The 18,015-nt window shown below is 43.5% G+C and overlaps 1 protein-coding gene across 1 annotated transcript; it reads left to right on the top strand.

Moving 5' to 3' along the window:
• Positions 1-270: 270 nt before the first annotated feature.
• On the top strand, positions 271-11,480 carry UBIAD1 (UbiA prenyltransferase domain containing 1). The gene is made up of 5 exons (XM_085875299.1): positions 271-837; positions 7,907-8,050; positions 9,837-10,002; positions 10,146-10,342; positions 10,465-11,480. The coding sequence occupies exons 1-5, from the start codon at positions 496-498 to the stop codon at positions 10,777-10,779; spliced, it is 1,164 nt and encodes a 387-aa protein (XP_085731425.1). The 5' UTR covers positions 271-495; the 3' UTR covers positions 10,780-11,480.
• The last annotated feature ends 6,535 nt before the right edge of the window (positions 11,481-18,015 follow it).

Genomic DNA, 18,015 nt, shown 5'->3' with positions numbered 1-18,015 from the left:
AAAAAAATCCTGTGATGTATTCCTTTATTTTCTGTAATGTTTTGTTTTCAGTATATGTTTCCTTTTCTTTTGGTCTTGCGTTAATTGTCGTTTCGTTTGGCTTTATGTTGAATCAATTGTGAAATTATTCTTACGGCGGTGTAGCTGCGGTGGTTTCGTTGAAAGTGTATATCGTACACGTCTTTCTTCTTTTATGGTCTTTTTTTTTTGTCCTCCGGCGTTAAACAAACATTTCGAGATGATTTCGAAGAAATTGCAGCAGTTAGAATGGCGGAATTTGTTTTCAATCATCAATTACAGTACGAGATGAATCAAACGTCACATCCGACCAACGATCCGAGCGAAGGGAAATCGGAGATTCCGTGTGTTTTTGCGAGTTGCCGCGGTTTCTGTTTCGTGCGGTGAAACCACGAGGTGGAGATGGTGCTGTTCGTCGTGCGGGTATTAAAGGAGAGTACATCTGTGTGAGGGACGGCCCGGCCTGAGGTAACGAGCATGTCTTCAACCCAACAGAGCGGCTCGATGAATGACGTCTCTCTGCTCGTGGCAGAAGGACCATCCGGACACAATGGATCACAAAACCGGCAAGGGACGTCATTCTCTCGTGGCTCTCTGGAGCCGGACGTCGGGCCCGACGTCCCGGAACGCGTCCATGATGGGCCGGAATGTACTCGTGCCTCGGACTTGGCATCACGTCGACCTTTGGTTGGTTCGAGTCCGGGATTCGGGTTGTCGCCGCTTCCAAGCCGTTTGCGCCGCTACGCCCTGGCGTTGCGACCTTGGAGCTTTTCGGCGTCCATCGGACCCGTGGCTTTGGGATCGACCCTCGCCGTCCAGGTATCTGGTCAAACCATAGATGTACATGTAATAAAACAAACATTTCTCATGTGAAAGGATGTCGGGATGGTGTGTGAACAAGGTAGGGAGGGTGTGTGAACAAGGTAGGGATGGTGTGTGAACAAGGTAGGGAGGGTGTGTGAACAAGGTAGGGATGGTGTGTGAACAAGGTAGGGATGGTGTGTGAACAAGGTAGGGATGGTGTGTGAACAAGGTAGGGATGGTGTGTGAACAAGGTAGGGATGGTGTGTGAACAAGGTAGGGATGGTGTGTAAACAAGGTAGGGATGGTGTGTGAACAAGGTAGGGATGGTGTGTGAACAAGGTAGGGATGGTGTGTAAACAAGGTAGGGATGGTGTGTGAACAAGGTAGGGATGGTGTGTGAACAAGGTAGGGATGGTGTGTGAACAAGGTAGGGAGGGTGTGTGAACAAGGTAGGGATGGTGTGTGAACAAGGTAGGGATGGTGTGTGAACAAGGTAGGGATGGTGTGTGAACAAGGTAGGGATGGTGTGTGAACAAGGTAGGGATGGTGTGTAAACAAGGTAGGGATGGTGTGTAAACAAGGTAGGGATGGTGTGTGAACAAGGTAGGGAGGGTGTGTGAACAAGGTAGGGATGGTGTGTGAACAAGGTAGGGAGGGTGTGTGAACAAGGTAGGGATGGTGTGTGAACAAGGTAGGGATGGTGTGTAAACAAGGTAGGGATGGTGTGTGAACAAGGTAGGGATGGTGTGTGAAAAAGGTAGGGATGGTGTGTAAACAAGGTAGGGATGGTGTGTGAACAAGGTAGGGAGGGTGTGTGAACAAGGTAGGGAGGGTGTGTAAACAAGGTAGGGAGGGTGTGTGAACAAGGTAGGGAGGGTGTGTGAACAAGATAGGGATGGTGTGTAAACAAGGTAGGGATGGTGTGTAAACAAGGTAGGGATGGTGTGTGAACAAGGTAGGGATGGTGTGTGAACAAGGTAGGGATGGTGTGTAAACAAGGTAGGGATGGTGTGTAAACAAGGTAGGGATGGTGTGTGAACAAGGTAGTGATGGTGTGTGAACAAGGTAGGGAGGGTGTGTAAACAAGGTAGGGAGGGTGTGTAAACAAGGTAGGGAGGGTGTGTGAACAAGGTAGGGATGGTGTGTGAACAAGGTAGGGATGGTGTGTAAACAAGGTAGGGATGGTGTGTAAACAAGGTAGGGATGGTGTGTGAACAAGGTAGGGATGGTGTGTGAACAAGGTAGGGATGGTGTGTAAACAAGGTAGGGATGGTGTGTAAACAAGGTAGGGATGGTGTGTGAACAAGGTAGGGATGGTGTGTGAACAAGGTAGGGATGGTGTGTAAACAAGGTAGGGATGGTGTGTAAACAAGGTAGGGATGGTGTGTAAACAAGGTAGGGATGGTGTGTAAACAAGGTAGGGATGGTGTGTAAACAAAGTAGGGATGGTGTGTAAACAAGGTAGGGATGGTGTGTAAACAAGGTAGGGATGGTGTGTAAACAAGGTCGGGATGGTGTGTAAAGAAGGTAGGGATGGTGTGTAAAGAAGGTGCGGATGGTAACAAACGAGCATGTCGAACCATTCCTACATTTCTCTTGAGATAAAGGCCCTGTCACACCTTGACGTTTTAGCCAGCGTATGGCAAGGTATCAAAATGTATGTAAAACGCTGGCGTACGCTGAACTATTGATGTTTTTTTTTTTCATTTTTAGACGTATTCATAACAAGTTGGACGTATGCATAACTTATTAGTAACGTACACAGAACGTTTCGATAACATATAGATAACTTGTATCAACGAATGCTTAGCGTGTTGTCTGCGTTCACAACCTATGCCCAACGATAGTCTAACTTATGCATAGCGCGGCAGCGTATCGCCGACGATCACGTGGCGTAGGCTATTAATAGGCTGCGGCTCGACGATTCAACTCATAACCACACAGGACATCGAAGTGTGAAGCCGCTGTCACACCTTGACGTTTTAGCCAGCGTATGCCGACGTATGAAAAATTTGCCAAATACGCTGGCACACGTCGAATACGTTATGGGTAAGTTTTGTATACGTTAAGAGCACACTGGCATACGTCGTAGTACGTCGACAAATTTTCAGCATGTTAAAATTTCTCGACGTACTCGGCGTATGACACACGTTCCGCATACGCTGGCCATAAGTTGGAGGTACGTTACGCAATCGTTGACACACGTCAACACACGTTACTTGTAAGTTTCTCATAAGTCGAAACACGTCGAGGTAATGGTTAGCGTCAGTGTTCCATGCTCCCTGGTTGTGTTTTTTTTTTCTTCGTCATGACTGTGATGTTGAGCGGCAACCTATTAATTATATTATATTATAACCGCACTAGAAATCGAAGTGTCAACATCACCGTCATACCGAAGAAAAAAAAAAACAAAAAACAGGGAGTCTGAAACACTGACGCTAACCATTACCTCGACGTGCTTCGACTTATCCTTTCAAGCCATGAAAATTTAGTGTTGTCCTTGACCTTCCCACTATAAAATGCAGTCGATTCATGTTTAAACCAAGTACTAAGCTTAAACCAATTTTGAGTTAGGCTGTCTGAAAAGAATAAGAATATGAATGAGCATTACAAAGAGGCTATTTTGGGACTGTCAGTCAGTTTTGTAGCTCAGCGATACTATCTAAAATAGGACTGCTGGACCTGTAGCTTCTCTGGGCCCTGACTTAATGTTGTAACGGAAATTTGGTAGCATTCTGACTGGTGGGTCTCGAGAGGAAGATTTTGGAAAGAATTTGTGTGACTGCCATTTTGACACACTTCCGGTCATGTGATCGGCATGACCTCCGCAATTTAACCTCAGGGCCCTATCCTAATGTTGCAACCCAAATTTGGTAGCATTCTGACTGGTGGGTCTGGAGAAGAAGATTTTTGAAGGAACTTACTAAGACCGCCATTTTGACCTATCTTACAAGTAACGTGTGTCAACGATCGCGTAACGTGCCTACAACTTATGGCCAGCGTATGCAGAACGTGTGAGTCATACGCTGGAATACGTCGAAAAATTTCAAGCATTGAAAATTTGTCTAACAGCTCGGCGTACTATGACGTATGCCAGCGTGCTCTTAACGTATACAAAACTTACCCATACGTATTCGACGTGTGCCAGCGTTTTAGAAAAAAATTTTCATTCGCTCGCTAAATCGTCAAGGTGTGACAGGGCCTTAAGGTTTGTTCCCTGACAATCCTTGCATCCGTTTACAATGATAATGGTGTATGTTGATTGTTTCATGCCTGTATTTAATCAGTGAAATATTCAACAGTTAAAACACACACCATCACTTACTCACACACACACACCGTTACTCACACACACCATCACTCCCTCACTCACACACACACACACACACACACACACACACACACACACACACACACACACACACACACACACACCATCACTCACTCACTCACTCACTCACTCTCACACACATGTGAAATTGGCAATAAACCCTACTCCACGCGGTCAAATTATTGGCGATTCATGGTCCTGCAAGGGACCCATACCTTCGGACTTATCCGAGGGTCAGGACCTAAATTCCGGTGTGTTCGGTGGAGCCGACTCTACTGCTCCACCAAGCGGTCGCCACCGAGACCCGGCCCCACAACAATATATCCCTCCTTATCTATCTCCTTCCCCGTACCTCTTCACAGTGCATCCATATGCACAAACAACATGCTTTACAAAACCAAAATTGCATAACGATCACATTTCATTACAAGTCTAATGGCCATCGGAATAAAGTGGTGTGGACAAAGGGGTGCGAACCTCTTCAACGAGAGAAAGTGTCTGAACAAAGCACCACAGATGTGCAGGTTTACCGTCAACTCCGACACAGAGCCAGGAGCGCAGCCAATGGGAGTTGCCTGGCAACATCACCTCGCCAACCAGGAGGCTGCACGAGGGCTGCCCTTCCCCAGACCACACCTCTGGCAAGAGCTTTGTTAGTCAGGGCATTCCAGAGCTCGCGGCTGTGTTGGGTCCAGCGGATCTCAAGAGCCAGAGAAGTCGTCATCGAAGAGCAAGCCGGGTGAACGCGAGCATCTGCTGTAAAGCAAACAAGCGAGCCACGGAAGGGACGCTAACAAGCTGCGGAGCTCTATTCTTTGGATGGACCGGCTATTACACACTGATTCACACAATCTTTCTCTTGCTTTCCCAAATTCTAACCATTCATTTAGAACGCACAAAGAGCCATCAATGATTTTCCCTGGACTTGTTCAGAGCATGGGTATTGATACGCATTCACAATTTCCTCCACAAAGCATTAGTTTTCCAGAATGGTAACGCTGGAATTGGACGCTCAGACCCTACCTAAGCTCATCGTGTCAGATGGCGTTCATGGTCACTCAGTAACCCGTCGTGCCGCGGAGTTATCTGTGGCTCATCGGCTTCAAGATCAAAGGTCTGGCAGCGGGTCCGAGAGACCATTCGTGACCTGGCCGGAAAACCCGTAACAGCATTTATACCATGTGTAGGATAACAGTTCTGCTTACTTTGTGGAATCCTTTCAAGCCATGAAAATTTAGTGTTGTCCTTGACCTTCCCACTATAAAATGCAGTCGATTCATGTTTAAACCAAGTACTAAGCTTAAACCAATTTTGAGTTAGGCTGTCTGAAAAGAATAAGAATATGAATGAGCATTACAAAGAGGCTATTTTGGGACTGTCAGTCAGTTTTGTAGCTCAGCGATACTATCTAAAATAGGACTGCTGGACCTGTAGCTTCTCTGGGCCCTGACTTAATGTTGTAACGGAAATTTGGTAGCATTCTGACTGGTGGGTCTCGAGAGGAAGATTTTGGAAAGAATTTGTGTGACTGCCATTTTGACACACTTCCGGTCATGTGATCGGCATGACCTCCGCAATTTAACCTCAGGGCCCTATCCTAATGTTGCAACCCAAATTTGGTAGCATTCTGACTGGTGGGTCTGGAGAAGAAGATTTTTGAAGGAACTTACTAAGACCGCCATTTTGACCTATTTAAAGTGACGTTACCGGAACGAGCTTTGCAACCCCTGTTACCAGTCAGGAGTGGAACGTTGGTACCAAATTTCAGCCGGATCGGCCCAGCGGTTTGGCCGGAGAGGGCAAAATAGGAGATGGACGGACAGTGCACGATGACCATACCTTATCTGGAATTTAAATTCCAGATAAGCTAAAACTTTAGTAAGTGTTCTTTGATGTGAAATCCTCCACAGACAACTGGTTTTACGAGTTTGTATCTTGGAATTTTTTTTTTTTTAGTATTTGTATTCGTACCATCCCAACATAGGAAGTCCAACCAACTTCCTGATTTTGTCATACCAACTTCCTGATTTTGTCCTACCAACTTCCTGATTTTGTCCTTCCAACTTCCTGATTTTGTCCTACCAACTTCCTGATGGTGTCCTTCCAACTTCCTGATGGTGTCCTTCCAACTTCCTGATGGTGTCCTTCCAACTTCCTGATGGTGTCCTTCCAACTTCCTGATGGTGTCCTACCAACTTCCTGATGGTGTCCAACCAACTTCCTGATTTTGTCATACCAACTTCCTGATTTTGTCCTACCAACTTCCTGATTTTGTCCTTCCAACTTCCTGATGGTGTCCTACCAACTTCCTGATGGTGTCCTTCCAACTTCCTGATGGTGTCCTTCCAACTTCCTGATTTTGTCCTTCCAACTTCCTGATGGTGTCCTACCAACTTCCTGATGGTGTCCAACCAACTTCCTGATTTTGTCATACCAACTTCCTGATTTTGTCCTACCAACTTCCTGATTTTGTCCTTCCAACTTCCTGATGGTGTCCTTCCAACTTCCTGATGGTGTCCTTCCAACTTCCTGATGGTGTCCTACCACTTCCTGATGGTGTCCTACCAACTTCCTGATGGTGTCCTACCAACTTCCTGATGGTGTCCTACCAACTTCCTGATGGTGTCCTACCAACTTCCTGATGGTGTCCTACCAACTTCCTCCCTCCACCCCCACCCCGCCACCATCCCCATTCCCTCAGCACCACCCCCACACATCCCAGGTGTTTCTAGTAGTCCAAAATGAACTGGCTTTAATACATATTAGATGTTGAGGCACACATTAATCAATACTGACAAACACCCTTTTTTCCACCGAACTCTGCATATTGTATTCCCTGAAATGTAGCTCACAAACCTACATCGCTTTGGGATTTTGTTAAATTTTTTTTTGGTCTAGTTGCTGTGTGCCTTTTACAAGTAAACTGCAAAACTATACTGCTTGTTCTGTGGGGTCGTCCAGAGAAGGTTTTTGGCCCATGTCTTTCAAAGAAGGAATTTGTAATACTGTATGCTCAGGGTGCCGATGATAACTCACCTCTTCATGGAAGCCACCATGGGATCTTTAGCATTCACCAGTTAAGTCAAGTGGACGAGACACCTAACTGACAAACTGACATCCAAGGTTGGCAAATCCTCGGTCCATCCGAGGGTTGGCAAATCGACAAATACTCGTTCGAAGCTTGGTTCCTCTCATATAAATTGATATCCCCACACATATGAGCACCTGAAGAGATCGTAATGGATGCAGGTGTACAGCAACATACATTTTTACACTCGTTTTGAATCAACTTTTAAAATTTTACAACTACCGGTATTTTGTTTTATGCAATCTTGCCAATGTTGTTTCTTTATTACCTCCACCACTGATATCTAAAATATCTGTGTGCAGGATATCTAAAAAAAAGTTGTGGATGGATTTGGATGAAACTTGGTGGACAGGTTGGGTGTGTGACCATGACAAATTGATTCAATTTTGGTAAAGATCTGGATCTGGAAATGAGAATTGTTTAATTTTTTTTAAGTGATTCTTCATCATTGAGAGATAGGTCTCAGAAACGATTATATAGCATGATATTTTACAAAGTTATTGGGCCCGATATGTTCTCTTGGATCGGGCATTACATGGCAGAGGTATGCGCTCTACCGAGTGCCCTTCCAGATTGATTGATATGGGCATCCATGGAGAATTGGTGAAGGGATTGAGTGATTGCTTTATTGTTTTTAATAATCAAACTGTTAATATGTGATACAGGATGGAAAACTGCAGCTGGACCTGGCTATCTGTGGAGCAACGCTGCTCACCGTGCTGGCCGTGCATGGAGCTGGGAATGTAGTAAACACCTACTATGACTACATCCGCGGCTACGACAACAAAAAGAGCGACGACCGGACACTGGTGAGATGAATGTACAGGACGTGGTTCAGGAACCATTTGTTCCCTCCACCACTAAAGGTGAAGGAAGTTATGTTTTCACCCCTCTCTGTCTGTTTGTCTGTCTATGTGTGCAGGATATCTCAAAAAGTTGTGTACGGAGCCAAATCAAATTTTGTGGACATGTTGGGTATGTGACTAGAACGAACTGATTAGATTTTGGTGACGATCCGGATCCGACTACTTGAATTTTTTTAAGTGATTCTTTACCATTGAAAGATGGGGCGAAACTGATATATAGCATGATATCTCAAAAAGTTGTGGACAGGTTGGGTGTGTGACCATGACGAATTGTTTCGATTTTTGGTGAAGGTCCGAATCTGGATACGAGAAGTATTTAATTTTTGATTCTTCACCATTGAGAGATGGTGCTCAAGAACGATTACATAGCATGATATTTCAAAAACTTGTTGGGCCCGATATGTTCTCGTGGATCAGGCATTACACGGTGGAGGTACGCGCTCTACAGAGTGCCCTTCTAGTTTTGATCTGGGAAAGTGTGAAAGTTGTAAGCTTGCTCGACTAAATGTAGGCTAACCAATCGGCACGCTTGCCATTTCCCCCTTTCTCAAGTTGCCATCGCTATTAGCGGTAGTCGGTGGTGTAAGTATGGGATTGCTGAAGAGAAGCGGTGACATTCTGGTGTTCCCTTTAGCGGCAGCTCAACCTGATGTTTGAGGTCCTGTTTTTATGCACATTGCATGTGCACCTAACCTGGTTCACCATTGTTGAGGTTGAGTTCCCCTGATTCATTCTATAAATGCTCCCAACCCTGACATGTCATTGCTTTTGCTCTTCAAACACTTGTGCTTCATTGTGCTTCCCCAGTCTGTTCAGTCCCACCCCAGAGCTTTAAGACAGCTGTTCACCACTAGCTCCAGTCATTCCCCTCAATACTCATGATCTCTTCTACCCCAAATGAACCCATTACCAGGGTTAAATAAATACGTTTAAATGTACCTACTACTACCAACTCCAACATGCCAACGACACACCCGATCATGCAATGAAGAATTCCATATTTTCCTTTTCACTCTTCGTGTCGGTGCATTTCGTTTTTGTATTATTTACTGTATCCTGGAATCTCTCAAATCTTTCAGTGCAACCCTCGGGCATAGGGACTCTTTATCCTGAAGAATAATGCCAATTGAAACGTAGAAATCTGAAGTCTACTCTCAAGACACTTTGTCACGAGTATAAAACTGTTAAGACAGCAGTCACATGACTGAATGACTTCACATGCTTAGGAGCTATACATGCAAGACAGGGCAAATTTCTCTCTGTGTGGATTTTCTTGTCTTCTTCTGTAATGGCCACAATTATTCCCATTTCCTTGTGGGATTGGCCTGGGGGAGTTTTTTTTTTTTTTTTTTGATAAACCAGCTGACCAAAGCCTAACACTCAACGAAGTAGTTTGGGTAGGAATTTGGAATTTGTTTGTTGTGCCGGCGAGAGTTCGCCTCCTCTTTACAAAGGACACCATGAAATCATTAATCATCTGTGTCTGGATCCCAAATAATGCCGGGACTAATGCAGATGGGACACCAGTTTAACGTCCATCCAAGGGAAGGCACACACATTGATGAATCGCCCTGCCTGTGAAACACCAGGATGACAGTTTATAGCTGGATCGGGTTTAAAACCCAGGCGAGACAGCTTGGAGGTGATTATGCATACGTCTCAGCCATCCTGTCAGCTTCTGTCTAGATTTTCTTGTATTCCTTGATCTCTAACAGACTGGTTTGGCTAGGTGGATGAGCTGTTGCAGCCAGCGGACATTATCCGATTGGGGGCAGTTCTGTACTCCTTTGGATGCCTCACCGCTCTCTTGCTGGCCTTCCTGTCTCCACTTCCTCTGGAGCACCTTGCCCTCCTTTACTTTGGAGGCCTCTCAGGCTCCTTTCTGTACACTGGTGGTGAGTTTTGGTAGCTGAGGATGTCGAACAGTCCTGTGATCACGTGATAATTTTCACCTTCCCTTACATTTTAGTTTTTTTTTTTTTACTATCTGCCTTTGCCCTTTAACACTTACCCTCTCTTTTATTCACTTATCAACCAGGTCCAGGTCTGAAGTATGTCGCTCTTGGTGATCTGTTGATCCTGCTACTTTTTGGACCACTTGCTGTGCTGTTCTCATTTTCTGTTCAAACTGGTCATTTGACCACGTGGCCACTTCTTTACGCTGCTCCTCTGGCTTTGCATACCCAGGCTGCTCTACATGCCAACAACGCTAGGGATGCAGAGTCGGACAAAAAGGTTATTTGCATTTGCTTTCCCAATTACAATCCTGTATCAATGACTGCTGTTTCTAAAAGGTCCTTTAAAGCAAAAAAAAACAAAAAACTTTTTTTCCTCAACATTTCCTTCCCTTCTCCCAGGCTGGAGGTTTGACAGTTGCCATATTACTTGGTAAGACAGGAAGTTACTTCTTGTACTGTTTTCTTCTTTTCTCCCCTTACCTGGGCTTTGCCTGGGCTGCCGGAAGTGTGGCGGGTACGCTCGCCCTACCTCTGGCCACATTACCATTGGCGTTCCGACTGGAAAGATGTTGGAGATCCGGGCGTCTATCCGCATTACCAGCGGCCACTGTACGCCTAAGCCTCGGTGTTGCTGCTTTGCTTTGTACTGGACTGATGCTGAGGCAGAGACTGCCTGAGGTGGGGGCAGTAAGGCAAATGCCAAGTAGAAAGTGAGAGGGAGAGACGAGCTGAAAGATGGACCACAATGATGGTGAAATAATATGTGGAAGAGATGTACTTTTATGACATGAAAACATCATTGAAAATTGTCAATATGTGCCCTTTTGGTTACTTCATCTTAAGTGCTGAGTTTGAGGTAAACCCAAAACCTCGCTCGACTTCCACATTACTTTTTATCCGGAAACCAGAGGTTCCAGATTGGAATGCAGAGCATTTTATTATTCCTCTTCCAAATACTTCACTTGCTTTTTCTCTTCCAGTTGGATTGTATGAGTGGGAGTGAAAAGGTTATTTTCTCCATCCATGAAGGAATGGTCATGTACCGGTGAACCTTGGCGCAGCACAGATGTTAGTCCTTTTCTTTGTAGTCTCCGGCCAGTCATGACGGTGAGTACGTTTTCTGGTGCTTTTGGAGAAGACGTGTTTTTGGATCTTAAACCTTGTGAAAATGGAGAAAAAACGCTTTGATTTCACCCTTGTTTCCCATTTATGTATATATATATATATATATATATATATATATATATATATATATATATATATATATATATATATATATATATATATATATATATATATATATATATATATATATATACATACAAACATTTTGGCTCACAAGCAGGATTTTTGTTCGTTGTGATAGGAATGTTTCAAATGCTTGTGAAATGGTGCAAATAAATGTTCCCATATTGCTCTTGCTTTTGATTCTGATTTTTTTTCCCTCCCAAAACAGTTACCTGCACCGCTTTGTTATCGTGCGAGGACTACTCATTGGTATCAGGCTGCAGTTCTTGGGAAATACCTCATAACTGTTAATTATATGTTAAATAATTATTGTAAGCAGTACAATGCTGTGGGGTAATTGGCTGAGGGCATGAATGTGCCGCTTAAGCTGCGCCTCCTTTAGGTTAAGGCCCAGTCACACCTTGACGTTTTAGCCAGCTTATGCCGATTTTTGGAAAATTTGTGTAAAACGCTGGTACACGTCGAATACGTTATGGGGAGTTTTGATAACATTGAGAGCACGCTGAAAAACACTGCCATACGTCTTTGTACGCTGGCTTTAAACGTTGTACTTTTCGGTTGTCCTCAAATTTTCCATGCTTGAAATTTTAAGACTTATGCCAGCGTATGACTCACACGTTCCGCATAACGCTGGCCATAAGTTGTAGCCATGTTACGCGATCGTTGACACACGTCGACACACGTTACTTGTAAGTTACTCATAAGTCGAAACACGTCGAGGTAATGTTTAGCGTACCCAAAACTTATTTCTAAACTATGAGTAACGTGTTGTAGGCATGTTACGTGATCGTTGACACACGTCGACACACGTTACTTGTAAGGTGCTCATAAGTCAAAACACGTCAAGGTAATGGTTAGCGTCAGTGTTCCAGACTCCCTGGGGTTTTTTTTTCTTCTTCTTCGGTATGACGGTGATGTCGACACTTCGATTTCTAGTGCGGTTATAATATAGTATAATTAAAAGGCTGCCACTCAACGATTTAAATCATAACCGCACTAGAAATCGAAGTGTCGACATCACCGTCATACTGAAGAAAAAAAAATAAAAAAACAGGGAGTCTGGAACACTGACGCTAACCATTACCTTGAGTGTTTTGACTTATGAGCACCTTACAAGTAACTTTTGTCAACGTTCGCATATCGTACGTACAACTTATTCCCATCGCATGCGGAACGTGTGTCATACAGCAAGTACGTCGTAAAATGTTTAACATGTTTATAATTACAAGACGTACTCCACTTAATACGACGTATGATAGCGTACTTTAGCATTTTATTCACACATACCAAACTTACCCATACCGTATTCGACTTGCGCCAGCGTTTTAGACGCATTTTTCAGAGGTCAGCATACGCTGGCAAGATCGCCAAGGTGTGACTGCGATGTTGACACTTCCATTTCTGCGGCGGTTATGATTTGAATCGTTGTGCGGCAGCCTTTTAATAAGCTACGTCACGTCATCGTCGGCGATGCGTGCAGCGCGCTATGCATAAGTTAGACTATCATTGGGCATAGGTTGGGAAGGCCGACAACAGGCTCAGCATTCGTTGGTATAAGTTAGCTATAACACAACGAAACGTTCTGTGTCCGTTACTAATATGTTATGCATACGACCAACTCGTTATGAATACGTCCGAATCTTTAAAAAAAACATCAAAACTTCAACGTAAGCCAGTGTTTTACATACATTTTAATACGTTGCCATTGCTGGCTAAAACGTCAAGGTGTGACTGGGCCTTTAGTTGAGGAATTTATAATTTGTTCATGGTACCGGCGATAGCTCCACCTAGTCTTCACAAAAAGGAAACTGGGAAATTTAGCATCCACCAACTAATGCCAGAAGATGGAACGCCCAGTTTAATGTCCATCGGGGGACGGCACACACGCACATTGATGAATCACCCTGCCTGTGAAACAGTTTATAGCTGGGTCAGGATTCGAACCCCGGCGAGACAACTTAGAGGTGAGTGTGCATAACTTTAGGTCTAGATCATCCTGCCAGCCCTTGCTAAAACATAGGGGAAATACCCCATGGCACTCACCTGGTAGCGGCTGGATAAGATAACCAGGGAACCACTGGTCGGCATGAATGATCCACAAAATATGATCCCCCCCCTCCCCGTAAACTTCCTTCCTCCACAGACCCCAACTTTGGTATGTCATGGGTGATGAAGGTTGTGGTCAAGTTTCATGAAATGCCTCTTTGTATCTCCTTGATAATTTATGGTATAGCCCGCAGTTGGAATTTTTGGAATTCCTTTACGTATAATCTACGGCTTATTTGCGTGAAAATACGTTAAAGGCCAAGCTGTAGAATTGTTTTGGAAATAAGGAATTAAAATAATCTCGTCAAAGTGTGGTTTCTACATCACTTTGAGAACAAATTCACACACGCTTCATCATCATTCAAGTTGACAACGGAACACGTCCCATGTATTTTTATTTATTTATTGTATACATAGTCGAGGCTCGTGGAAGAGCAACTACTTTTACACTGAATGGATCAGGACACAACAGTACAAAAGGAACAGTGGGGAGCGAGGGGGGGGGGAACGCCAACACCAGAATTGAAGGCCAAGAAAGAGGCAGACTTGGACAAACACTGGGTGTGGGGAGGAATGAGGGGCAGGATGGGTTGGACAAGATGGGTACACACACACACACACACACACACACACACACACACACACACACACACACACACACACACACACACACACACACACACACACACACACACACACACACACACCAAGTTCCATTCTGGTAATACAAGTTCATCTAGGTGAGTAGAAGCAGCATGTCCAAGGTGGAGTGACCTGGTCTGAAACCAAATTGGTGACATGAGATGAGTTTGTTATGGAAAAGGAAGGATTTAATATCAACTCTGTGATGATTGGAAATAAGTCAGCCTGGTGTGAGCTTAATAGTTAAGATGGCTGGTTTAATATACTAGAGTCTTGAGTTTTGAGCCCCTGTCAGCCGTTGAATTAACACCAAGTGGGGTTGACTCAGCCCATCAAACTTCTGAGGTTGCCAAAATGAGTACAGTGTATTGGTAATAGAGGGCACTGCATCTACAGCACAGTTGTGCCCCTCAGAAAATGATGCAACCTGCAGCCACAGGCTGCACATGACAGCTTGTAATTGAAAATAAGCTGATAGGTCTGTAGTTCAGGGGATCCGTTTTTGCACCTTTTTAGCTCACCTGGAACATAGTTCCGGGGAGCTTGTGGGATGGCGGGTCGTCCGTCCGTCCACAAATACTTACAACTTCTCTGAAACTACATATATGATTTTGATGAAACTTTACCACAACCTTCATCACCCGTGAGGTACCAAAGTTTGTTCATGGCATTAACAAAATTGGGGTCTGAGAGTGTCTACGGAGGGAGTTTATGGGGGCACTGCCCCCCACTTAAAGAGGTATTTGCTTTCTGCTCAGAAATGTCACACACAATTCCGATGAAACTTGACCAGAACCTTCATCACCCATGATGAACCAAAGTTTTTTCATGACATGAAAAAAATTAGGGTCTAAGGGGGGAGGGGGTTGCCCTCCAAAATATGTCATTGCTTTCTTCTCCGAAGCTACACACACAATTTTGATGAAAATTGACCACAACCTTCAACACCCGTGATGTACCAAAGTTTGTTCATGCCATTAAAAAGCCGAGGTCTAAGGGAGTCTATGGGGAGGGGGGGCAGTTGCCCCCCAAAATAGGAATTTGCTTTATTCTCAGAACCTACGCACACAATTCCGAAGAAACTTGATGACAACCTTCATCACCCATGATGTGCCAAAGATTGTTTACAGCATTAAAAAGTCTGGGTCTAAGAGGGTGTACCATGGGTTGCTTCCCAAAATATGCATTTGTTTTCTTCTCTGAAACTACATACATAATTTTGATGAAACTTGACCACAACCTTCATCACCCATGATGTACCAAAGTTTGTTCATGACATTAGAAAGATCAGGGTCTGAGGGGGGTCTTTGGGGGAGGTTGCCCCCCAAAATATGTATTTGCTTTCTTCTCCGAAACCACACACACAATTTCGATGAAAGGTGAAAAAAAGAGAAGGCATTGCAAATTGAGGTGTTAATACCAGTGATTTTGGACTTACGATGCAAAAATCAAGAAAATGACCAAATACCAAGACCTCAATCATGAAGTGAAAATATCCTGGAAGCTGAAGAATGCCAAAGTTGTACCAGTGATGACGAATAATCTCACGGGAATGATGAAGAAGAACCTCACAGAGATATTAAAAACCATCCCTGTACTGGGAATATCACTACAAATGAACTCCAGTTGGAAGCTGTTCTGGGCTCAGTAACAATCCAGAAGAGAGCCCTCGGCACAAAACCTTGAAAACAGAAAACTTCACAGCTTGGTCCATTAATTGTTACCTGTTACCGAAATGAAACCCACATATGGAGATACCAATCAAACACACACACACACACACACACACACACACACACACACACACACACACACACACACACACACACACACACACACACACACAGACACCAAGTTCCATTCTGGTAATACAGTTATATACGGACACAGATTTACCTTGAAACTGAGTTCTTTGAAAGGAATTCAAGTGGGAAATTAGCGAAATTAAACTGAAAAACATATCAAGGCACAGAACACAAAATGTTGATCTATGCTCTATGCCAGTGTTTCTCAACCGGGGTTCCGCGGAACCCTAGGGTTCTACAAGAGGTCGCTAGGGGTTCTGCGAGAAACAGTAATAAATAGGCTAATGTATTTTTGAATAGTTTTTGTTTGATTTAATATTCGTAATTTTACTATACACGTACTGCATATTGTTGGAAACTCCTTGGTTATTATAATAGAAGCTTCAACCTCTTATATTATTTACAATTATAACAACCATAGAGAATGTATTTAACGATGTTTATATGGCGCCAGTGTGAAACTGCCCTCACTGGTTAGTGGACGTCCTGTACGCAGTGGATTCGTTTATCATTGAGTGACTGACTCGATTACGGGACGCATGCATGGTGTCCATCTATCTTCTCTGTGCTTCCTCGTGCGAAGTGTCTCTCTGTCTGTTCTTCTGTTTACCTTTATTGCTTCAGCTTTAGTTGTTTAAGTTTTGTTGATCAAGTTACATGTGGTGAGTTTTTTTTATTTTGATTTGAAAAAGATTTTTTTTTTTTGTGTGAATTAAAACTTCGGTGTGAGGTCTCATAAATGAGCAGTATGTTTCTTTTTCATTGCCAATAAATTTGACAAAAAGGGGGTCATTTTTTCCTTAAACCAGGTATCCGAAAAAAAAAAAATATTATATTTACCACGTGAACTACGATAAAAATATAAAAGAGCTAGATATTAATAATTGTACATAATAATTTTTATGCAGGGGTTCCCTGAGACATGAAAACTATTTCAAGGGTTCCACAAGGGTAAAAAGGTTGAGAAACGCTGCTCTATGCCTTCACAGCTAGATCATGGCAAACACCTGGTCAGATGGACCTTATTGTTTTTATCCATGTATATCGATGTCAAAGTGAAGGGTGGATTATATTAAATGGAGATCGCACAAAAGGTAAAACAAAACGATGTCCTGTAAAAATAAAATTGCACGTTTTCAGCAAATGAGACACCGCACAGTACTGCAGGGCCCAACACAGGCGAAAACGTACATCTGTCTAATCAATGTTTCATTGAGAGCATGGGTACTTTTCCCGAAACGAACAACCAAGCAGCTTGGAGAGCGCTCACCAAGTGGCTTCGCCACACATTAAACACGATTAGCCGTATATTAAACATACACCTCCTGGAGAGGCCTGACTTTTTTTTATGTCGGTTTTTTTTTTTTTACCAGATTTACTTTGATTCCCTAAAGAGCACCTCGCAAAACCTCCGAAAATATAGACACAGATCTGGCAGATGCCATGGATAGGCAGTCCCTCTGGGATACAGGGTATGAGGTCAGCCAGTGAAAGCGTTAAATCGTACAGCTGAATGAAACTGGTTAATTTTGTTACATTCCTCAATATTTTGTTCGATCAATATAATTATCCAAACTGTTTAAAAAGATAAGTTTAATGCTTTGGAAGTTACACATTTTCTTGTGTCTATATGGAGGAGGGAACATAGCCTTGCTTGCTTAAGGTAAATAGGTATAAAACCCATCAATAGGTATATCGGCTTAGTTATAAGACTCGTTATTTCTTTAAATGATCAGATTTCACAACAGATTTAGACACTTATTTAGTCCGGACGATATCCGATCCAAAAAAGCGAAATAATATTTCGATGATATACTTTAATTAGTCCGTGAGAGTAGATTGTGGAAAATCATATATAATGCATGAAATCGCTCCAAGCTCCTAATTTGAAAACTTTATCGTACTTGCAAAAGCGATGTACACAACGATTTGTGGCTATGATGAACAGGCATTCAATGTGAGTGAGGAAAGTGAAAAATATACTTTATCGTTAATAAATCGTTGCAGCTTGTTCCAAGTCAAGGTGAGGTAAGGTAAGGTTGAGCAGGCCATAAAACATGGCGGCTTCAGACCCAAGCAAGGTTACCCAGGAAATGCCTCAAGAACCCAGACAGCGAGGTTGCCTGGGATCGCCTGATGAAGGATATAATTAAATAAGGCCATTAATTATCTTCAAAAGGGGTGTTTTAATTAACCCAAACACCCTGTT

This window comes from Eptatretus burgeri, chromosome 1 (genome assembly GCF_056783735.1).
Source record: "Eptatretus burgeri isolate ZD-2024b chromosome 1, Ebu_testis_v1, whole genome shotgun sequence".
NCBI lineage: Eukaryota > Metazoa > Chordata > Myxini > Myxiniformes > Myxinidae > Eptatretus > Eptatretus burgeri.
The sequence above is the reverse complement of the archived record's forward strand: the minus strand, read 5'-3'. Positions and strand labels throughout refer to the sequence as shown.